At 37.7% G+C, this 25,284-nt stretch overlaps 1 protein-coding gene across 3 annotated transcripts in view; it reads left to right on the top strand.

Moving 5' to 3' along the window:
• SUGCT (succinyl-CoA:glutarate-CoA transferase) overlaps positions 1-25,284 on the top strand; it is a 313,980-nt gene that overhangs the window by 9,405 nt on the left and 279,291 nt on the right. For all 3 annotated transcript variants that reach the window (XM_054639787.2, XM_077179191.1, XM_077179180.1), the window contains one exon: positions 2,137-2,257. In XM_054639787.2, the coding sequence (XP_054495762.2) occupies positions 2,137-2,257 (121 nt within the window). The remainder of the gene's footprint in view (positions 1-2,136; positions 2,258-25,284) is intronic.

Genomic DNA, 25,284 nt, shown 5'->3' with positions numbered 1-25,284 from the left:
CTTCTCTCCTGTGGATTATTTAGCCTTAACTAATGAATTTTAAATTTTTTTATTCATGAAGAACTTGGGACTTGAATTGACTGGGAGCTGATGGCACTTCTTCTCTTCCACTATTTTTAGCTGAAAGGTCAATATGTCCCATGCATTGCTTTCTTACTTGATAAAGCAAGCTAGTCACACATATATATACACATGTATTTGTTTATATGTATGTGTTATGCAGATTCTTCTCTGTAGAGTTCTTGTAAAAACCAAAGCACACAAAACACAAAAAAATCCCCAAACAAAACACCAACCAAAACTTCCAAAAGATATGCATGGTTTCCTTTATAAAGTTAGTAGCATCATTCTTTGTTATTCAACTTAATGACTACTTTGGCATGAACTCTGCTGTTCATTATTTCCTGAAGCATAGATGTTGAGCCTATCAGTGTCCTCTCTGGAACAGATAGTATTCCAAGTCAGGTCTGTGTAGTATTGCTCTGTTAGTAGGTGTTAAAATACAAGTGATGTTTAGAAGAATTTTAGAGCATGAAGTATGAAATTTTAGTTGACAGTGGACTTAAGACCCCATTGAGACTGAAAATCTCTGTGCATTTTAAGAACATAGTTTGTTTTGGTGCCTTGAGAGGCTACCTAGAACAGAGGCTAGACAGTGTTAAAGGATTAAAGTAGGTATTTATTAAGGCCTTCAAAGGATACACCTTGGGCAGTACAAGAGCCTGGCCATGGCTACACCCAAGATGGACGACAGGTCACACGTTTTCACACTTTTATAAGTTCCGGTCCATTTATATATTGGGGTTAATTGTCCATTTACAGCTTCAGGTTATGAAGTCCCATCCTCCCAGATTGCTCTCCTCAATTCGCTTTTGGGCCTAAAGCTGCAATGATGTCCTTGGTTCTTAGGCTAGAAAAGAATTGTTTTGTCTAACTAAACTGTGAAGAAAACTTGCTAACACTTTATATGAAGTTCAGAGTTATATACTAATGCAGCATAGAATCTGGAAAAAATAAAAGCTAAAATGTAAGGCATCAGTTTGGATCAGACTGTGTATCCAGTTTTCCACAAATGGCAGAATTTTTGGTTCCTTGAGCATCATATCTACATGTAGACTGCCACCTTTATACATTAAAAACTATTTTAAATGAAAACTTTAGATGCAGAACTGGCACAGCACTTGTAATGTGTCTTGAAAACTCTTTTCTCTGATTGGCTGCAAATAGCATTAAGCAATTAATATATCAGTTATGCTTAAAAATGAGTGCACAAACATGTGTACCTGTTAGGGAGCATTTCTTAAATTCCTGTGCACTCACACATAACCCCACACAGTTTACCAGGCAGAAAGCCTACAAGTCCCTCAAGGCATACATCTGTCTTTTGACATGTAGTTCTCATGCTTCAGGAGTCAACTTGTGTTAGTCTCAGTGAAATTTCCATATGTAGATCTGCTTATAATTTTTATAAGAGAGGATGGAATTTAAAGCAAATCAAGGTTATATGTTAATCTCAAGATCAACAGATTTTTGGACTAGGTCATTCATTTGAAAGCAATGAAAAAAGTCATATTGCAGAACTTGACAGCACTATTGTATTTAATGTGACTTTAGGATCTCAATTTTAATTTTTTTAATTTTAAGTGTTGTTGGGCTCCCTATTCTAATTCTACATATAGGAAGTTGGATATATGGCCTTGTTATGGTAATTCTAATCAATGACTTGAAAATGAAAAAGAATTTTAAAATTATTTCTATTATGGAGAAAACATGAATAATGGAGATATATCACTTCACTTTTCCTAAGAAAAAGGGGGTGGAAAGAATGTATGTGAAGATTACTCTGGTAAACTGTTGTCAAGCCTTAGGAAATTGATGTGATACTGATAATACCACAGTTTTGTCTAATCACTCTAGATTTTTGACAGTCTTCTTTCTAGATATGCAGCATCTCTAATATGTAGCTTGCAGAAATGCACAATCTGACAGACAAAAAAGTATCTCTGTAGGCTTTTCTTTTATCAGGAAGACTGGAGCCATTTTGATTAGCAAGATTTTAAAATTAAGTTACATAGGAATTTATTCAACTTTTGGGAGCTAATTAACAGATTTTATTAATCCTTTTCTTTTCTAAAGCTTGCAGCAGCATCTGATGTTTTTGTGGAAAACTTTGTCCCTGGGAAGCTGGCTGAAATGGGTCTAGGTTATGAAGACATTAAAAAGGTTGCTCCTCACATAGTGTACTGTTCAATAACAGGTATTTTGTTTTCAATTCTTTATGTTCATTATTTCCTTTATTTCAGTCAAAGTGTTATAAAAGTCATGTGGTTGTATAGAAGTATGTTACTTTGATATCAGTTAAGATTATCTGAGAGTTTAAGTGAGTTCAGTTCAAAAACAGGTATAGAAAACTTTTGAGGAAGCAACCATGTCAACAGCTTAGTAGCTGTTCAGTGTCATTGCCATAGCAACCTGACATGTTCTATTGATATCCAAGGAGCCAGGATGGGCTGGCCTCCTTGGATTTTGCTTTAAACTATATGAAAACTGAGATTTCTTTTTTTTTAACTCTCCCAACAGTTTTACTGAATTAAATTACATATTGTGTAATAACATCTGGTAACCTTAGTGTTTTTTACTGCTCTGAAGTATCTCTCTCTTCAGAATTGTGCAGTTACCTGTTTATGGAAGTTTTGCATGACTTTTTACAGTCTATTGCTTGGTAACTGAAACAGTAGAAGAATTATATGTACTTTATAATGAATATAAAGGGAAGAATGAGATGGAAGTAGACACACGTATGCTGATATTCATATAAAAATAATAAGTCTGAAAAACTGCTTAAAAAACCCAACAAAAAACACCCCCAAAATCTTAATCAAGCACTAAAATGAAAAGTCTAATATTAAAATGCAATTAAATAACAGCAGAAATTACAGATATTTTTATACTGTTTTAAAATCTTAGTTATAAATCTGCTTTTCTCTTAAATTTCTGTAGAATAAATGGCTTTGTCGTTTTGGTTACTGGGTATGGATGTTATTTAATAGAAATCAAATAGCTTTTTAGTCTTTTGTGGTGTATTTATCATATTTGTGTGGCAAATGTCTGAAAATGTCAAGAGCAGAAAGACAATTATATTCAGGGCTTGCTGAGAATCTTTGTTTAAATACCTATTTAGGTTTGTCAATGGCTAGTTACTACAATGCTTATCACATTTGCTTGTGCATATAATCTCACAACTAGAATTTGTCTAGTGGATTTGCGTTTTTTGTTTGTTTTTTTTTTTTTTTGTTTAGTTGCTGTACCCATAATGATGGGAAATAATTAAAATTACATCCAAACAATCTGTGTGAGGTACAACACCCCCTCATTTTGTGTCAGATGCTCCAGTCTCTTAATCACCTTTGTGACTCTGTGCTTGCCTCATTAAGTCGGTGTCTGCCATGTACTGGGTAGCCCAGAGCCAGGCACAGGACTACAGATGTGGCCTCAGGACTGCTGAGAAGAGGGGAAGGATCTTCCTCCTTGGCCTGCTTGTCTCTCTTCCCAGTGCAGAAAATACTGCTGTCCTCTGCTACAAGGATGCACACTTTTATATGTTTTGAGTGCTCCCTCAACTGAGGTAACTCTTCCTTGCTGCAGACTTCTCCTCTAGGCTCAGGGACCTAAGACTCCTGAGAGCCATCTTTTTTTGGTAAATAGTGAGGCAAAAAAGCATTAAATGCATCCACCTTTGTGGCCTTTGTTTATTTTGCCATAGGTCCATGTCCTCCCTACTCTTCCTTCTGCTGCTGATTTGCTTTCATGTTGTCTTTTGTGTCTTTTGCCAAATTCAACTCCAGGTCAGCCTTTGCTTTTCTAACCATATACTTATATGATCAAACAGCACCTCTGTACTGCAGAAGAAGTGAAAGCACTTCTTCTGCTTTCACTGCTTGGAAGACAAGCTGAACAAAAATCACATAATCTTGCTGTTTAGAGCTTTGTGTAATGCATAACTTACAGTTATGTTCTATAATGGGAAACAATAAGCCTTATTCATAGACTATGGCAACTTGAAGTTGAAAGTGTTTGGGAGGTAAGACCTAAGTGATGTTTTGTTTGGCATTCATAAAGCAGCTTGAAATCCTAAATTATGGTTGTTTAAGTCTTGGATACTCAACAGGTATAAGCAATGTCTATTTAAGGATGATGCATCTTTTAGGAATAAAAATATAAGCTCCAGTGCCCTTAAAAAAAAATCAGCTCATAAATCCATTGAGTTAAAGCGGTAAATAGCAAAGCCTCAATCTAAGCATATTAAAAGAAGCAACTAGACTAGGACATGCAAGAAGTCACAATCAGGCAGAAAACTGATTTAAGAAGAATTCCTGATTGATTTCAAAACCCTCAGTGATGTGATTCTAGATATTACAATTCCTAACTATTTTGTGCTGTGGTTGACTTAGCTGCATTCAGATATGCTTGGGGGGTTTTTTGGGGTATTTTTGTTTTGTTTTGTTTGGGTTTTTTTGGTGAAGAGACATGGGACTAGGTATGAGGCTCTGGGACTCGAGTGTCAAGCAAGTGATAGTGAAGGTCTATATGGGCCAAGTCAGTCAACCAGCCACATTACAGCTACAGCTGTAAAAAAAGAAGGATGGGTTATTGATGTAGGTGACTCCCTTCTGAGGGGAGCTGGGGGCCCCATATACTGACTTGTCCCACAGGGAAATCTGCTGCTTCCTTAGGGTCTAAGTAAGAGATATTACTAGAAGACTCCTTGGACTGATTCAGCCCTCTGATTATTATCTAATTCTGCATTTCCAGGTCAGCTGAGACAGTTCCTACGACAATCAAAAACAACTTCAGGGCATTGGGATGACTGGTTGAAGGGATAAGGGCAGAGGTGGTGTTTCCCTCAATGCTTTCAGTAGCAGGGGAGAGTGCTGAAAGAAACATGAAAACCCTGATCAACACATGGCTTAAAGGCTGGTGCCGTTGGTGCAGTTTTGGCTTTTTCCCTCATGGGATAGTTTATACAGCACTAGGCTGGCTGCAGGCAAATACGGTTTGTCTTTCTAAAAGAGTGAAAAGGATTCTAGGCCTGTGTGTTGGCAGGGACAATTGAGGAGGCTTTAAACTTGGTTTGAAGGGGGAAGTAGGTAAGACCTAGGATCACTAGAGATAAATCTGGGGTGGCATGCTTGTGTCAGGGGTAAATTGATAGCCCAGCTAAAGTGCATCTGCATCAGTATGGGTAACAAACAGGAGGAGCTGAAGGCCATTGTGCAGCAGGAAAGCTGTGATGTAGTTGGCATCAGAGAAATGAAATGGGATGAGGCATTTAAATGGTGTGCTGCAATTCATGGCTACAAACACTTCTGAAGGGACAAGCAAGGAAGGAGAGGTGATGGAGTGGCTGTGTACATTAGGGAGTGTTTCAACTGCATAGAGCTCAAGGATAATGATGACAAGATTGAGTATCTGTGGGTAAGAAGCAGGGGGAAGGCCAACAACACAGACATCCTGATAGGAGTCTATTATAGACAACCCAGCTGGGATGAAAGGATGGATGAACTATTCTGTAAGCCTCTGGCTGATGTTTCACAATTGCTAGCCCTTCTTTTTGTGGGAGACTAACTTGTGGGATGTCTGCTAGAAACTCAACACAGTGGAGAGGAGGCAGTCTAGAAGGTTTCTCGAGTGTGTGGAAGACAACTTCCTGACACAACTGGTAAGCAAGCTTAGCAAGGGGTGGACTCTGCTAGACCTGCTTTTTACAAACAGAAGGGCTGGTGGGAAATGTGGTGGTCAGATGACATCTTTGGCATAGTGACTATGACATAATGGAGTATTCAATTCTTGGTGAAGTAAGGAAGGGGTCAACAAAACCTCCACCTTGGACTTCAGGAGGCTGGACTTTGGCCTGTTCAGGACACTGGTTCAGAGTTCTTTGGGAAACAGCCCTTAAAAACAAAAAGGTCCAGAAAGGCTGGACATACATTAAGAAACAAATTGTAAAGGCACAGGAGCAGTCTGTCCCTGCATGCCGAAAAATAACATGTCAGGGAAGAAGACTTACCTGACTGAATAAGGAGCTTTTGCTGGAACTTAGGGGAAAACCAAAAGAGCTTATCACCTTAGGAAGAAGTGGCAGGCAGCTCAGGAAGACTCAACAAGGGTGTTGTTTGGTCACATAGAAAGAAAATTAGAAAGACAAAAGCTCTTCTAGAACTCAATCTGGCCACCTCTGTGAAAGACAGTGGAAAGTGCTTTTATAAATACACTAAAAAGAAGAAGAATAGCCAAGGAAAATTTCCAACCTCTATTGGATGTAAAGAGGAATATTGCAACGAAGGATAATAAGGCTGAGCAGTTAATGTCTCTATTGCCTCAGTCTTCAACAGAAAGATGGGTTATCAACCAGCTTCCTGAGCTGGTAGATGGAGATGGGGAGCAGAACAGACTGCCTGTAATCCAGGAGTAATTAGTTTGTGACATGCTGTGCTAGTTAGACACTCACAAATCCATGGAGTGAGATGGGATTCACACAAAAGTAGTGAGGGAGCTGGCAGATGAACTTACTAAGCTACTCTCCATCATTTATCATCAGTCCTGGCTAACTGGGGAGGCCCAGCAGATGTGACACTCACCCACAGGAAGGGCCAGAAGGAGGATCCAGAGAACTACAGGTCTATCAGCCTGACCTTGGTGCCCAGGAAAGTTATGGAACAGATTATCGTGAGTGCATTACATTGCATATGCAGGATAGCCAGGGGATCAGGCCTAGCCAGCCCAGTTTGTGAGAGGCAGGTCCTGTTTGACCAACCTGATCTCCTTTTATGACCAGTGCCCACCTAGTGGATGGGAGAAAGGCTGTGGATGTTGCTACAGCAAAGCCTTAGATTCTGTTGCCCACAGCATTCTCCTGGAGAAGCTGACAGCCCATGGCTTGGACTGGTACACACTTTGCTGGGTGAAGAACTGGCTGGATGGCCGGGCCCACAGCCCACAGTGGTGGTTAGTGGTACCACATCAAATTTGTGGCTACTTCTAAGTGGAGTTCCCCAGGCTTCAGTACTGGGGCCAGTCCTGTTTAATAAAGTTATTAATGATGTGGACATGAGGATTGGGTGCATCTGCAGTAAATTTGAGGACAACACCAAGTTAGGAGGGAGTGTTAGTCTGCTGGAGAGTAGAAATCTGTAGAGGGTTCTGGTCAGGCTGGATTGATGGGCTGAGGCCAATAGTGAGGTTTAGTAAGGTGAAGTACCAGGCTCTTCACTTGGGTTGCAACTACTCCCTGCAGCCCTACAGGTGGGAGAAGAGCAGCTGGAAATCTTCCCAGCAGAAAGGGACCTGAGCATGCTGGTTGACAGCAGCTGAACTTGAGCCAGCAGTGTGCCCAGATAGCCAAGAAGGCCAATGGCATCCTGGCCTGTATCAAAAATAGTGATTGTCCCTCTATACTCACAGTGGCTGGTTCAGCACCTGCTGGCATTTTGTGTTTTTGGTTACAGTGATAGTAGCCATTACCCTATTGTGGATTAGGGTATTTGCCAGATCCTTGAAGTGGTTCAGATGCTGGAGTGCTGCACTCCTTGTGATTGTATTTGTCCTGGTTTAAGGAAATTTGGGAGAAAACCTCCAAAGGGGTTCCTCTAGAAAGCAGATTCAAGCAGCCCCTCCCCCAGCTGGTTTGGGAAAAGATTTCCTTGGAGAAAAGTGGAAAAAACTGTTTATTTAACAGGCAAAGCATTCACCAGCACAAAAAATAAAACCTCTTCCAACTCCAAAGGAGATGACAAACTCAGAAAGTCCCCTTCGTGGGCTGTAGCTTGGCTCACTCAGTCTCTTATCAGTCCCTCCAGCACTGGAAATGCTGAGGCCCAGGCCCAGCCTGGTGGGCCACAGGTGTGAGCTGCTGTGGGTGTTCAGTCCAGAACAGGTTTAAACAGGTCCAAAGAAAAAGAAAACCCAGAGTCCAGGGAACTTCTCTGCCTCAGCTAGCTAAAACCTCACTAAAAGCAAAGGAGAGCTCTGTCCCACCATCTGTCCGTGCTGCAGACAACACAGTCCAGGAGCAGGATGTGGGGGAGCAAGTGCAGTTTCTGATAACAAACTGTGTGCTTCTTCTCTCCCCCTTCATTCTTGGAACAAATCTTAAAGGTGCAAAACTTTAACAAATCTTAAAGGTGCAATACAGGAGATGTTATCAGCTTACTTTTCACTTATTATTTACTTTTCCCTCCTTTCTCTAAGCTATGAAATCTAATTCATCTGAGTTGTAGTAGTGTATGTTCCTTCTATCTTCCTTTTCTCATCAATTCTGATGGCCAACAAATAACAACACTAAAAAAAAGCAGAGCCATGGCAAAAAGGTTTCCCACTCTTTCAAGTCTTCATTTAAAACAAGAGAAGTTCTTGGTGGTTTAAGAAAGCAACTGTAATTTGTGGATTTTTTAATGTAGAAAAACAAACCTGCTTCCTTTTTTGGTTTTGTCTTTAAAAACAGCTGAAATGTTCTGTGAGAAATTTTGAAAGCATTCAAACTTCTCATTCCTATACAACTTAAAATTCAAGATTGAACTCTATTACATAAATTACTTTTTGTTAATGAAACATATATGGAGGTGCCTGCTTGTGGTGAATAGCCACATATTTTAGCAGAAAAATAAAAAATAAAATCTAGGAGACACATTTCTTAGAAATCAGAAAATAGGCTACTTTATAACTTAAACAGTATTGAGCCATTTTTCTTTAATGCAGGAAAAATTTTTATGTGGAGTTGCCTCTCTAAATTTTGGACAATTGAAAATAGTAAAATGAAATATAGTGTATTTTTTTCAGTAAGTCTAGGGTCATGTGTAGGTGAAGAGTTTATACATAGGTATGCTAGACTGCTGTCTCTTTTACGACACTTTGGAAGTTGTGATTTACAAACTGAGTTTCTTATCCAAACTACTCAGATTGAATCTATACAGCTTTGCAGTGAGTGCTGCAGGGTTTAGAGGATATCCGGGACATTTCCCAATGTTCCTGCTGCTTTGAGTGCACTTGAACTCCAAACTGCCTGTTCTTACTCACAAGCTGGCTTTGCTTGGCTAGAAATAGTTTAAATGTAATATATGTTGATAGTTCTGTGGTTGAGATTGGTTTAAGTTCTGGAAAATTGGATGGTTAAAGAAAATTATGTACAGGTCGCAAGGGAGTGACCATTTCTATTATGGTCTGCATCATGCTGTCACTAGGAAAGTCACAGTTTAATCCTGAACAGGAGAGGGCACTGTTTAAAAGGACAACATGGTTTCCACATCAAAACCTTATTTTTTTCTTAAAGCCTCTGAAGGTAATATGTTTTCAAAGAATTTTATAGTTTGTTTATGAATGATGAAATGTACTCCTCTCAAGTTCTCTACCCCAGCCCTTTGCTCTGCTAATCTATGTGAATTGTGATTATTCTTTTTGTGCAGGTTTGTTTTCTTCCTAATATTCTAGGAAGTAATACTTTATATCATATGCAGGCTGCTTTGCATGTTGCTGGTGATATTAAAAAATCTTGTTGTAGTATTTTTGGTAATTTTATTTCTTAGGATGTAATAAATCCTAATATATAATAAATGTGATGTTTTAGTTTTCTGCCTTTTAAAGAAATTTTACTCCTGTAAAGACTTGTTATTGTATTTATGCATGAAAAAAATTGAATACAGAATTACAGAACCAGAGAATAGGTAAGGTTGAAAGTGTGTCATATGGTCCAACCTCCTGACTCAAGCAGGGTCATCCTAGAGCACACAGCACAGAATTGTGTCCGGCTGGCTCTTGACTATCTCCAGTGAGGAAGACATAACAGGTTCTACAGGAAATTTGTTCCAGTGCTTGGTCATTTGGTGCATCTTCCAGTGCATCAGTCTTTGCCCATTGCCTCTTGTCCTAGTCCTTGGCATCCCTGAGAAGAACCTGGCTCCATCCTCTTGGTGCCCCCGCATTAGATATTTATACACATTAGTGAGGTCTCCCCTCACTTACCTCTTTTCAAGGCGCAAAAGGCCCAGCTCTCTCAGCCTGTCCTTTTGAGGGATATGTTCCAGTCCCTTATTCTCTCCATTGACCTCCAATGGACCCACTCCAGGAGCTTCATGTCATTCTTTTGCTGAGGAGCCCAGAATTGGACACAGCACTCCAGATGTGGCCTCACCTGGGCTGAGTAGAGGGGCAGGATCACCTCCACCAACCTGCTGGCCGTGCTCTTCCTAATGCACCCCAGGAGACCATTGGCTGCCTTGGCCACAGGGGCTCACTGCAGGCTCATGGGCAGCTTGTTGTTCACCAGGAGCCACAGGTCCTTCTGCACAGAGCTGCTTTCCAGCAGTTTGGCCCCCAGCCTGTGCTGGTGCAGGTTTTTTTTCTCCCCAGGCGTAGGACTGTGCAATTGCCTTGGCTGAATTTCAGGCATTGCTTTCTGCCCATCTCTCAGTCTTCCAGTTCTTCTCTTCCATCTCTCTTAAGGCCCTTTTGAAGACCATTTTCAAGCCCTCTGTGGTATCAGCCACTTCTCTGAGCTTTGTGTCACCAGTGAATTTGCTGAGGAGGCATCTGTCCCTTCATCTGAGTCACTGATGAACAAGCAAAACAATCCTGGGCCCAGGACTAAACCTTGGAGACACCACTTGTGACAGGCCTCCAGCTAGACCCTGTGTCAATGATCATGACTCTTTGGGATCTGTCATTAAATATAGCTATAATTGTAGAGAATCTGCCATGAAAATATACTTAGTTTCAACCAAAAGTAACGATGAAGATAAGTTTTTGGAATTGATATTTTAATTAACTTTGTGTTACTCTCACAGTTTATATTTCTTGGGCATTTGCACTCTCTACCCCACAAAACTTAGTTTTAACTCTGAATTGACATACAGGTGACTACACTAAACTGTTTGTTTGTTGGCAAACAGCATGTTGCTAAAGAGACAAAAATTAGGTGGAAAGAGTAACAGAAGTTTTATAGTGTTGTGGGTCACCTGAGTTTTCTATGGGTATGAATCTGGAATTGTTGTATATGTAGTTTTATTTAATGTACATAAAGTTGTAAAGATACATAAATGAACACATTTCAAAAAAGTAACTACATCCTCTATATATCTCTTGAGTGATTCTGGTTAACCTATGGAAAGTAAAATAGTTCTTCACTCCACCCAATTACATAATGTTTAGTAACAACTTAAGAAGCATTTGGTACTTCCCAGTATCTTGTTTTGTACAGATAATTTGTAGTGGCTTTCCCGGAGAAGAGGTAATGTTATAGTTTTGATGCATATGCTACTTTGTCTCTGGTATTTTCACAACAGGAAGGAAAAGACAACCACAATGTGTTTTGCTGGGCAAAGGCTAGCCCAAGCATCCTTCAGATCCTCTAATTTGTGAACTAACTGTGGTAAGATGTGGAATTGCCTGGATTAGGTACAGTTTTTAGACTTCCTCTTACCAAATGTTTCCGGCCCATAAAATTACACATTACTTTGAGTGGGTGTGTCTTCATGCCCATTCATTCCCCTGATTATTGATGGTTTTGTGGCTTCTATATTGTTTAAATCTGGATATAGTTACCTGATAGAAATGGATAGATTACCTGCCAAAAAAATGATAGCTTCAGTTGTAAAAATTGTTGAGCAAAATAGCTTCTTGATGGTGTAAATTATTTGTTGATAGCAGGCTAGTCAAAAGTCAGGTATTCAGAAGCTGACTAGGCAATGGTTGTAGTTGTAACTAAATAATAGCAGCCATATGAATGGTCTTGAGCATTAATCTGTTCAACAGCTTTTAAAATTTGTGACCCAAAGTTGCTAAAAATATTTCTTTGGGGTTTTTTTTTGTAATTACCAAAAAACAAAACAAAACAAAACAAAACAACAACAACAACAACAACAACAACAACAAAACCACCCAAAAAAACAAAAAAAAAAACCCACAAAAAAACCCCAAACCCGAAAAAACAAAACCCACCCCAAAAAACCTAGACACAACAATTTAGGAGAAAGAAAAGGAAAAAAAAAACCCAAAAAGGAAAGTAAAAAACTCACCTTGATTGCAAAACACCTGATTGAGTCAAATAGTCAATTCAAGCAGGATGATGTGCAGAATGAATTGGAAATTAGAATTAACTGATAATTACAGTTATCACTGACTTTTAAGTATATTAAAAGCAGCAAAAATTTGGAGAATATGTTAGTTAAGGAATTTGGAAAGTGCAAAAAGTAATATTGAGTATTGTGGTACCAGTATTCAGTAAAACATGTTCATGGACTTTTTTCAAAAAATGTATTATTTTCTGTTAATGGAAAATAATGCATTGTCTGATGTGTAAAAGAGGCATTGTCAGACCAAACTGAGTATCGTGCTTCCAGTAGTTCTTAATGTGTTTTAAGAATAAGGAGGGAGGTCTGGAAAATTGTGAACATTTATACAGCTCTTAAGTAAAAACAAAAATCACAAGTTTGCAAGCCTTAAGGTATGAACTTCAGTGCTCACAATGATTGAATAAAGCATTTGGAGGGGAAAAATATGAAGCTTCTACCTGAGCTTGAATTAATAAAAATAGAGTCTTCCAGCATTGGAAAAGAAAATTAAACTTCTCTAATCTGCTAGTTTTACATTATGCAGTTGGAAGATGGATGGATTAAAGAGTTTAATATACCATTTTTTTGGATAGCTGGAAGTTATCTGCGTGGGCAGTTAAGAGAAGTTTATCAGAGTCTAGAGATAAAATACTCTGAGACTATTTCTTGACAAGTTAATTAGCAGATACACAATTTTTTTAAGACAATGTAATTGGTTGTCTATATAAGGATAATAAACTTGTGCTATATATTTTGACTGTAGTAAAGTTTTTGACACTTTTGAGTAATTCTTTCACAGAAAAGCTAGGAAAATGTGATGTACAAGAAATAAAAAAACTTGGTTGAAGAGGATCAGAAGCTCTCTCATAGCTTGCTATGGATACTTCATGACAATGGAAGAAAATGCTTCAGAACTGATGTTTCTGGATTTTTTTTTGTTTTTCTTAATATAGATGATGGATTGCAATGTGGGCGAGTCCAAAATTTTGATACCATCATGTGCTACTGGGGGTTGTGGGGTTTAGATTTGAGAGACAGGAAGAACCTGGAGGTGTTTCACAGGTAGAAGGCATCACTTCCCTTACAGCCTTATACTGGCCTTTAGAATATTTCCTGGGGGTCTGGCTAACTCTCAGAAGAGTCATAGGGGGCTCTGCTCAGTTCTTCTCACTGAAGCCTGTAATTGGAACCCTTCCTAACAGTTTCTGTGTCAACACAACATGGTGATGTGATGAAGTCCTAATGTAAAAGATCCATTTTTAGTGGCCTGAGAGCTCCATGCGGCTCTGAAAACCCACAAAGCTGAAGGGAGTCAACTGACACAGCAGGATTAAAATTAAAGGTTACCTTGACCAAATTGTTTACATAAATATAAGAGGAAGGGTAGAATTAAAGATTGGAACAAATGCAATGTACTGTGCTTAATCAAAAATAATCAATATAATATAATTTGAATATAGTATGGGGAACACTGGGTTAGAAGAGGGTTCTCGGAAGACTTGGTTGTAAGGATGGGGAATGATCAAAGTTGAACTTGAGTCAGTGATGATATCATTAGATGAAGGACTAGTGCCATACTGGATTATATAAAGATGAGTATGGCCTAAAGGACTGTTTCTCTACCCTGCTCCACATTGGTAAGGTTGGAAGGTGAAGTCTACTTCTGGGTACCACATTTCAAAAACTATATGGAAAGCAGAAGAGAGTTGAGAGAAGAGCAATCTATAAGTAAAAAACGTTGTGTATGAAAGGTAGCTTGGAACATCAGTTTTTTTTCTTAAAAGAAAGGCTGCTGTGATCAGAAGTACTGTGGTTGGCCATCTGACCATCTCTTCCTAAAGCATTCTGTACATTTGCATGCAGCAGTTCTGCAATGAAGGTTCTTATAGGATGTGAAAGCATCAAAAACCTTTACTTATTGCATAGAATTAGCCAAACTGCTACTTAGAATTCAAAGAATGGCTGTCTTAAGAAAAGAAAATCTCAAGAAAACATTTTGTGAGATAGTAATTAAAATAAGGGTTCAGACCTGACAGTTGGGGAAATGGATTGCCGCTTTTCAGAGATCTAAGTAATTGGGACTACATGTGCAGTGTTCAAAATAAAAAATGATATGGACATTGAATACTTTAGTGTTTTTTTGCACTGCACAATATGCTGCTTTGTAATTCTCAGTGTAAACTGCACATTTGTGCAGATTGGTATGTGGTTCCTTGTGCAGTAAAGAACCAGCTTTATGGCATATGGCAGGAGCTCTAAGAATTTATTATACATCTCATGAGTAATTGCTCTGATCCCTGAGGTGGCCATCAATATATGGTCAAATGGACTGAGGCTTTTTGGACTGTATTAATTTTAAATATGAATTTCTGAAAGAATTTGGAACTGTTTTAACTTATATAGCACAAGTGTTAAATATTGTAGAGACATAACTTCATAAAGAAGTTAATTGTTGACTGAAAGTTTGCATGATGTAAATCAAAGCCAAGGAGCCAGTTCCCCTTATGCTTCCAGGCAGTAGGATGTTTTTTTAAGCTATTACTTTTTTCTTCCCACCTTCACTGTATGAATAAAGCTACTAAAGAAACTAATGAGACAGTTTTAATCTCTGTTTGTATTATAAGTGTTCACAAGCAGAATTTCTACAATGTAATATTTTAAAAAAACTTAATGTGGAAGAGGTAGTATTATCTCATAAGTTCAAGATATATGATTTCTTTCTAGACATCTAAACAGATTTGTGCCTTAGTCTGAAAAACTAATCCTATGCCATTTGAGTATTTAAGTTGTGTCAATTTTTCCTTTTGGCTGAGCCATCAAACTAGAAAACTTCTGTTTGAAGTGGCAAAGTGATTGCTTATGTGTGGAAATTAATTGGCAGAATGCATATATCCAAATACTACTTCAGTGATGTCAAAAAAGTACTTTTTCACTAAAACTTAGAAAAAAACAAAGAAGTCACTTGGTCCTGTGAATGAAGAAACAGTTCTTGTTTCTAAGAAAGGAATCAATTGCCACAGCAGTGCATTGGTGTATCAGTGGTGGTTTTAGGTGGTACTGCTAGATAAATTCCTGAGAGAACTATTTTGATCTGTTTCTGTAGGTTCTTTCCTTTACAAAAGGGAACTTTTGAGGCCAGTCAGAGTATATTTACATCACTTAATAGTGTTGTGTAGAAACAAAACGAGCTCTCTCTAAACCAGCACGGTAAATTGGACCTCAAGTATCATAGCTGCATTGCTTTTGTGGCCAAACTGATTGAGCCATTTATCATGGTATAGCAATATGTAATGTTGATTTACTCTCAGTACTTTTTTAGGATCAAAAGATAATTTGGGTACCTGCAAAACTTTAGGAAGGAAATTCTGGAAATAGATGTCCATTGATTTAAAGTGAGGCAGCACTATAGCTGATGCTTCTGAAAATAAAGTAGTATTAAGTGTCATATAGCACTTAAGTATCATGTTTTAAGGACTTGCTTCATTTTGGCAGAACATGTTTAGATAGTTCTGTGCCTCTCCTTTATTCTGTCTTGTAGAAGGCAACCTGTGCAGTCGTAAACCTCTTGGTGCTTGGCACAAGACCCATTCCAAAACAGTCTGATGCATTAGGTTTGGCACTTTGTGGCTAGTATTTCTTCTGAGGGTAAAGTACTCAGTATATGGAGTATAAACTGCAATCCTAAACACATGAAATTTAATTTTTGTAAATGTTATTTATATATAAAATAAAGCAGATATTGTTATAGCCTTCCGCAGTTGACTGCTTTATTCAGATTTAAATGAGGAGGACCAATGGGAGCTTTTAATTTCTATTCTTAGCTCATAGTGCCAATTATTATTCTACAGAAACACAGCTACACAAACAGGGTGTACCTTCTGATGGTGTAAAATAATTTGGTCTTAATTTCTGCTGCTTCTTCTTTTTGAACATCTCCTAAATATTTCCAGCTGTTTTGTATCAAAGGTGATCCATCTGCAAGGAGGTGTTTACCTCATGCTTTTCTAGACAAAAACGAAAAGCATATTAGACGTAGGATTATTTTTTTCTCTTTACTGAGATTAGAAATGTATTTGGTGGGTTTTTTAATGAAGAGTTGGTTTATTTTGTGTTGATATCTACTTTTACTGAAAAAAAAATCCTGATGATTGTGATGAAGACTGGGAAACAATGACTACACTGCTGATCCGACTTGCAGACAGATGACAAATAATGGGGCTACTTTGAATTACTTCTGCTTTTATTGTTCACATATTTTTCATATTTCTTTTTAAGAACCATGTGTTTTAAAAACCTGATTCATAGGATTTGAATTTTTTGGGACTGTGTGTTAAAAGTATTGTAATGTTTTTCAAAATATTCAGTTTTCTTTTTGGTTTAGTTTTTTGCTTATGATTAGGTAAGTTTGAAGTGTCTGCCTACCTTAAGTGACTGAAAATTGCAAAGGTTTTCTGTGTATTTACTCCTAAGCAGTTGATTTGGGAAATTTTTATTAACTTTATCTACTTAATCAAGAAGGTTATCAGCTATAAACTGTTGGAACCTGGATAGTACTCAAGAGTAGTATTAGGCTTAGCCTCTTCATCTTGTCATATATCTTTCTCTGTTTCTGGAGACAGAATATGCAGCTAGCTGGTCTTTTTGTCTCCATTTGTTTTCATATTTCCATGGTGCTCTATGCTTAAACCCCTTTAAATATGCTTTAACAACCCCTTTGGACAACCTGAGTTGCCAAGAGGTTGCGGAGTAAAATGTGAACCAGCAAGATTTGACTGAGGTGTGTTGCAGAGCAATTATGTTTGGTAGCTCTTGATTGGAGGAGAAACAAAATGGTCTTGAATTTGGAGTGTTTATGCTTTTCTAATGGTGATGGCAACAATGTTTTTTAACCTGTACCATACACAAAAATGTGTATTCCATTCTAGAGTGACTGAAATATAAATACTGCAAAGCTGCATTTTTTGGGTGTTTTACCATAAAAACAAACTTCAAGGTATCTCCTTCTATAGGATTAATGTAGTTGTGCTGTGTCAAGATGAAGAACCAACACTTAGTTTTCCTACTTAAAGCACATTCTTGTTGCTGGTGGGTTTATGTACTGCTTGCAAAATTAGCATAGGCCAAAACAAGTCTGTTCAAAAGAGGATTCTATAAAATTCAGCTGGTTGACAAACTTTTTAGAACTGAGCAAGAGGCTGTTTTCTATACAACAGACTTCTGTCAGCACAGCTGTGCTGGACAGGATTGTTAAGAGGTGCTAACACTGCCTGGTTTGGTTATTTTGGCAGAAGCATTAGCAAATACGTTATTATATTGACAAAACATTTCTTTTGCTGGTAAAATTGTTCTTGGAAATGTATCTCTGTAAATGGTTTTGCATTCTAGTATGAAGTACAATTTGGTCTGGAAAGCTGCATTTGCACTATACTTGCAGGGTTTTGCTAGTACTTCAAAAATAATAAAGGACTCTGGCATTGACACAGACCAAGCTTTTAAAATGTATCAGTAACACAAACAAGTATGAAAGTGGTAGAGACTGAGAGGTGGCAAATTGGAAAAGGGTAACTGAGAAGTGTATGGGAGCTGACAGAATCCCTTTTCTGTTGGTTGGATTGCTATCCTTGCAGGATTCACATCTGCTGCGCATCTTCAGGAAGGTGGGTGTTTTAGCTGACTGACACTAAGTCTTTGACTTTTTGCTACTTCTGTTATCAGCACACCACCAGCAGCTAGAGTGCATTAACTGTTTTTTTTCCCTGTAAATGATTGAGCTACCCTTTTGTATTGGCATTTAGCATCCTAGCAGGAGGGCTTAGCTGTTTTTTCCGCTATTAGTTTTTCAGTCACACATAGCCTGAATGTCCAGAATACTGTGAGTTTAGGAACAAGAAACAGTTGAAAATAAGTTCTCTTCTGAAACACTGTGTTCCCATTCTTTGTTCAGTATGAAGCATATAAAAAGTTTAATGAACCAGTCATAATTCTTCTTTGCTTTAATATTAAGTATTGACTTTCAGCAGTGCATGAAAGTAATGCTTTTCTTATGCCTTCTCACTCTATTGCTTGTTCTTTCATCTAAGTAGCAGTATTTTGTATAAAATCAAAAACTTCAGAATTTTGGACTCTGTCCTAATGAAGAATGCAATATCAGACAGAGAGCTTGTGAGCTGTAAGATTTAACACTGAGTTACTTTACAGTGAATGAAAACAGATTAGACACTGAAGATCCTGGATATGAACAGCACAGTACAACTGTGAAGACACTTACTGATGGTTTAATGTTTATTTTTCAGTAGCTATTATGCTTGGATTGGTGCCTAGCTAAGTTAACAGAAACAAAGCTGGAAGATTTTAGGCATCTTCAGAACCCATGCAGCAGGCTTTTGTAAAGCAGTATTGTGTTTGAGTTGCCATAGTCTAAAGAGAAGACTTTGATCATGAAAAGATCATGAACTGTTTTGTTTATTATTACTAAAAATTTCTCTGCTTGTTTCCAAATGAGTTATTTTTAGGGAATCTCCTGTCTAATAGCATTCTTATCTGCTTTGTCTTGTTCTGTTAATCTTTTTTCCTTGCCTGATGGACTTAGTTCATGACGATTGCAGGAGTTTTTCTTTGTTTGGTTTGTTTCATTGTTTCAAATGGTGAGGCTTTGTGATTTCACCAAAGAAGCAAGTATAACTAATTAAAATGGTGAAAAGATCCAGTGTCTTTTTTGTGCCCTTCCATGGTATTGTCTGTGGGTGTTGTTTGATTTGTAGGAAGACTGTAAGTAGCTGCTGTTGACCTGAAAATGTTTTCCAAGTAAGCATAAGGTTTTCATTACTTGTGTTTTTAGAATACTGTTATAAAATAAAACACTGTCAGTAGCTAGCAAACAGGAAAAAAACAGTCTTGGGTGTAGAAGACACAAACGATTGAAAAATAGCATGGTTTTTGTCATTTTTAGAAAACTAGATAGTGTCAGAATCTGGAACCTTTCCATGTACCTGATCATTAACAGCATTTTGTATCTCAGTGTTTATGCCAACAGCTAAATCCATTGATCTGTGAGTTGTCTTGTAGGGAAAACTTTGACATAGCAAGTAGCAAATGTTACTGTGAAGTAAGGATGTAATGAGAATAGGTTTGTGGATAACAGTCTTCTTGTAAGTTAAAGTTCTTGTAAAGAGGAAAGAATAATCTGTTATACAAAGGACAAGAAGTAACTGTTCAAATTTCTGCAAAAAAGGATTCCTATTAAACATTTATGAAAGCTTTCTAACAGAGAAGATGGCTTTCTTTTCCAGGAGAGTCTTTGTGGGTATTGCAAAGTCAGGATAAGGATACCTAGTGCCATTGTGATTGTGTCTTACAGTGACCTGACCACCACTTCAGGAGGAAAATTGGAGGCCAAAATTTTGTAACTTTTTAAAAGACTACATCTTCCAAAATTATTTTATGGAATTGCAACTACAAGTTGCTTATTCATATAAAATTATATTCTTCCTACAATTAGAAGGGGTGCTATATATCATGTGCCTGCTCAGAACATATAATACATGATTGTTTGTCAGTTTCTTGTATTTCTGTAAAATTAAAATAATGATCTTAAAATATATGGGAATGAATTCATTAATGAATTGAACTTCTTTTAATTTTAAAACTTAAAAGAGTAAATATGTTTATTTCCAGACCATGTATTTTACCATATCTTCTCTGTTTAAATATTTTGTATGTGTAGACTAAAGAGAACTAAAATCAGGCTCAAAAAATATCAGTTTTTATTAAGTTATTGAAATGGTTGAAATGACAGCCTGAGATTCGAAGACTATGTTGCATTCCGTATGACTTAATCCTCTTTGGGAATTAAACTTCATAGACTCCTTTTGAAAATTTTTGAGGAAAATTTTGGAAAGTTTAAAAAAAACAACTACATACTGATTTTGAGTTCATTTAATATGCTTTTCCAACTTCTGAGGCACTATGTATTTGATCTTAGAGGGAGAGGTCAGGATCAGCCACGCACATGCAACCCCCAGGGGAACTGTTTGGTCAGAGTCAGCTCCTTCACTGCACACTGCTGCACAGATTTTTCTGTCAACATAACTATGTACAGTCACAACAAATGGGTGTCTGTTCAGGTAATATCCACTTTAGAACGTACATCACCTGTTTCAGATGAGAAATAATTATGTAATTACCTTACATTTCTGTCATGGGATCATAGATAATCATGTCCTCATCAAAAGACTTCTCTGAGGCTATCCTAACACTACACTGCTTGGCTATAGCTTCATAAATATTAATAGAAAATACACCCTGCAGGTATTTCTTAATTTTACATGATTTTTTTCACTATAAGAAGTAGTAAGATTATTAATATCTGTTGAGCCGAAGTGTGGTGTCTTTCTGTTGACTCCTGATTGATTTCCAGATTAGTCAGATATTTCTCACAAATATTTGCTCCCTTACTTTAGTCATAATAGGGTGGCAGAGTTGAGTGGGTAGAGCAGTCCTAGCAAAGTAGGTGAGGACACACAGAGGTTAGGACAGACAGCTTGCCTCAGCATTTAACTAATTTCTGTGCAAATTTTGAAACCTGGATGTTCTGGGGAAATGTCATTGCTACATTGCTGGCAGTAATTCACTTCACTATTTTAATATTAGCTTTCACTATATAAATATTTGTAGTCCTAATATCAGCTGTATCTGTACCAAGCATGGAACAAGGAATGATTTGTTACTTTTAAGTGTGTTCAGCTGGGAATATTTGTGTAAACTCAGAACAGCAATGGGGAATTTGGGTGTCTATCAGCCTCCTTTAAGGTGGGAAGTAAAGTTTGAGTACCTAATCTCAGTGTCATCTAAAAGCTTTTAATTGAAACTTTGTTTTCAGAAATGGTCATAATGACACATTTAATTTCTTAGATCATGTAGAAAAGGGACCCCACTCAGATGGGGAAGCTGCTTCTGCCTTAAAATTCAGAGTGACAATTTAAACTTTCACTGACTTTGCAAAAGAGATAGCATCTCTTAAGTAATTATGCTTGGAGCTATGGAGGGAAGGACTGCTTTCTCTAATTATGCTTTGAGCTATGGAGGGAAGGAGTGCTTTCTTGTAACTTATATTTGGCATGGTATAAAGCTAGAAAATATGACCTAGAGTTTTGCAGACTGATTAAAAGCCTTTTGAAAACCAAACTTGTCTTGTTTGAAATGGTCTGTGACTGTGTCCCAGAAGTGTGGTTGGTGCCCTAATAGGAGTTGTGTGAGGCTGGGTACCCAGATCACATGAAAATTGAATGGAGTTGAACAACTGGCAGAGGCTCTGCCAGTGGTCCTCTTCTAGTCTTTCAGTAGCTAAATCTTAGCATAGAGTTTTGTGTTTGATTTAACAATTTTGTTTTATCTATGCCTTCCTACTTGTAACACCTGATTGCATTCAAAAGACAGGGTTAGAATGTCTAAATCAACATGTGTAAAAGCAATAAATACTGTATGCATTTGCAATCATCAATTGGGAAATGAAATGTTTTTATCAGATTGGTCAGATTTTATACTTGCTGACTTAAGGCTTATTTTTTTTTAACATTCTTTCATCTCTCTTGACAGTTTGCTCTGACTTCACCTTTCTTGTATCTGTTCTGATCTCCTGTAAGCCTGCCTATTCAGGAAGTTGTACTTCCTTCTCTTCTGACCAACACATGGCAAGCATTTTCCGAAAGTCGTTACTCGTTTTGCTAATGCATTTGGCAGCTCTGACACTGCAAAGTTTCTTATAATGCGTCTGTTAAACTTCGGCTTTTGTCATCGCAGAGAATTGCTTGTGTTCTTCTCCTTGTTTCATTAATCTTTATTAAGCAAAGATGTAAGCCGTCTTTAATTGAATATTTTCTTTTGGCAATAGAGCAAGCCAAAAGGTGTTTCTCATTAATTTGTTATTCAGCAGGGATAGCCATCTATCTGGATTGAATTTGTGACAATGTTTAGTTCCTATTTGTAGAAATGCCTATGTTGGACATATTTTTCTATGTTTTGCTCAGAATATCTTATACAGCCTGAATTTGTAATGTCATTTGTCATCTGGGAATTGAACTACAGGGAATTGGTCTGTGTTGACAACATGTCTCCATGTTGGTTTTTCCTATCCTTTTAGTACAATGTGTTTTATATTTGGCCTTATAAAGTTCTATCATGCTATCAAATAATGAAGAAGTGCAGAAATTATGGCTTTTGGTTTTCTTGTGCATGTGATACAAATATTTTGAACACAGGTCATAATGAGAAATGCTGACCTTTCTTTTTATGACACAGAAAATCATACTCAGGCTGTCCTGTAGATTTAATTATGATGCCATCATTAGCTTGAAAGCACATTGTATTGAAGAAGTGACAGTAGCAATTTCAGGTGTTGAATGAGTTTTCATTCCTCCTTTCCAGTTTCTGTGCATTTATTAATTTTGTGACATTTACTTCTTTCTCAGTTGTCTTTTTGAAGGTGCAAATTGTTTGTGACCCACTATCCTGAGCTGTTAAATTTCATGAAATACAAATCAAATACACAACAAGCTGAGAAATGGAGAAACATTTTTATTAAACTTCATAAAAATCCCAAATGAATCTAAACCAACCTACATAAAAATACTTCTTTTGGAATGATTGTTCCTGAAGTTATGATATTGCAACACAGTAGTGCCTGTTTATCCCAGATGCTTTCAGGCAGCTCCTAGCCAAAATGAATTTTTTTATACATGTTAGGAATTCTGTCATCATATCATCAGTAACTCCTAGGCAAGGAAATATGGTTTGTTCTGTATACATCTTGGAATAGCATAGAACCTACAGACATATGAAACTTTGTCTGGGACAAAGTTATTTAATTGGTCTGCCTGGTTTCTAAAAGTTTATGAAGAATGTCTGCCATAAATGTATCTAAAAATCCCACTGTTGTCTGGCAAAAATGTAGCTGACATGGTATTAGAAAGCTAAACATGTAAGAACACATTAGTCTCTTTTCCTAACAGAGTTCTTTCTGGAAACATGTTTGGGTTGGGGCTTTTTTTGCTACCATTTTTAAATTTAGTGTGACATTTTTGAACATTTGGCAATTTGGGCAGTAACACTTTTGTGCAGTCCAGCAACTTGTACTGTTATTACTTTTTTTTCGTAATCTTCAGCCTGACCTTTCTCGCTTCATAATATTTATTTCTGTTTCTCAGAACAGAATCATTCAGAGCGGATTGTAAAGCAAATTATGTCTCTCTTATGTGATAAATATATTGACCATTTAAAAGTGGATAAATTATTAGTAGTTTGTTATGACATGTTATTTTTTCCCCCAAACTTTTGTCCCATATGATGCCTGAAAGTATTATCATTTTTCCTGTGCTATGTTCCAAACCTTGAGTGCCATCACATGGCTCCTGCACACTAAACCCAGAACTATAAGCTTTGCTGTGTTAGAAGTAACTTTCAGAATAAATGGGCCTCTTTCATCACAGACAAATGTCACAATGTCACAGCAACCCCAGAATAGTAGGTAAGCTAAGATTTATTTCCTGTTGAAGAATGTTTTCGGGGTTTTTTTTGGTTTTTGTTGTTTGTTCTAATTTTTGTTTTTGGTTTTTTTTTAATGTATGTGTCTGATTTAACTAGAAAAATCTGGGAGAAAGAAATACTTTTAGTCTTTCCATTTGCCAGGAATTGTGGTGTATTAATACCAATGTAATTTAATCAGATAATAGCAGCAATTTGACTCTTTAATTGCATTGTGTCTATATTGCCAATATTCACAGGAAATTTGTATGCTTCAATTCATTCTACCAAACAAATATTCAGTCAGCTGCAAATAGTGTCCTGCATAAAGTTACTTCTGCCATGTCCCTAGCTAGTGATGAGTATCTTAGTGCTATTATAATTCACTGTTTATCTTGACATGATTATTTTTCAGTTTTGCTAGATAAATATTCTTAGACACCTTAAGTCTTCTCTTGTTGCTCCATATCAAAGGTTTGGCCATCAAACTGCTGGAGACTTTTCAGAACAGCTGTGAGCTGCACTATTACATGTTAGCCACCTTATTATATAAAACTTTAATTGTCATATTTATGCAAATATTAAAAAAAGAGATGTAGGAACAGGGAGATAATGATTTTTTAATGTTACATTAAGCATGTCTCATTTTGAATATCATACACTATGTAATGCTGCATACTAATAGAGAGTGATAGTGGAGATCCTGGTTAAGAAAATTCTTTAAAACTTTTCATTTGCAAATTTATATTTACTGACTCTATTTAGCATCCTCTGTTTTTCAGAAATTTCCAATTAGTAAAAGTCTCTTTCTTCCTTCTTGTTTGAGCTAAGGGTACTGGATTGCTGGTGGAAAGCTGTGGCATTTGCTTTGTAAATGGCTCGAGTAAACGCCCATTTCTCCCTCAGGCTGACACAAAGTAGCCGGTGCCAGTTCTTTCATACTTCTCATACCCAGTTAATTTTTCTTGCTCAGAAAAAGCTTCAAAGAGTAAAGGTTCTACACTTTCTTATGTAGAAGGTAGACTTGGCTGCAGGGTCAGAACAGGAGGATTTAGGTGTGACTATGCTGAATAAGCAAATAGTCCTTTGGTGGTTGTGATCAGTGGTGCAGGGTCTAGCTGGAGGCCTGTCACAAGTGGTGTCTCCAAGGTTTAGTCCTGGGCCCAGGATTGTTTTGCTTGTTCATCAGTGACTCAGGTGAAGGGGCAGATGCCTCCTCAGCAAGTTCACTGGTGACACAAAGCTCAGAGAAGTGGCTGATACCACAGAGGGCTTGAAAATGGTCTTCAAAAGGGCCTTGAGAGAGATGGAAGAGAAGAACTGGAAGACTGAGAGATGGGCAGAAAGCAGTGCCTGAAATTCAGCCAAGGCAATTGCACAGTCCTACACCTGGGGAAAAAAAACCCTGCACCAGCACAGGCTGGGGGCCAAACTGCTGGAAAGCAGCTCTGTGGAGAAGGACCTGTGGCTCCTGGTGAACAACAAGCTGCCCATGAGCCTGCAGTGAGCCCCTGTGGCCAAGGCAGCCAATGGTCTCCTCGGGTGCATTAGGAAGAGCATTGCCAGCAGGTTGGTGGAGGTGATCCTGCCCCTCTACTCAGCCCAGGTGAGGCCACATCTGGAGTGCTGTGTCCAGTTCTGGGCTCCTCAGCAAAAGAATGACATG

The sequence above is a fragment of the Agelaius phoeniceus genome, chromosome 1 (assembly GCF_051311805.1).
Source record: "Agelaius phoeniceus isolate bAgePho1 chromosome 1, bAgePho1.hap1, whole genome shotgun sequence".
In the NCBI taxonomy this organism is placed as follows: domain Eukaryota; kingdom Metazoa; phylum Chordata; class Aves; order Passeriformes; family Icteridae; genus Agelaius; species Agelaius phoeniceus.
The sequence above is the reverse complement of the archived record's forward strand: the minus strand, read 5'-3'. Positions and strand labels throughout refer to the sequence as shown.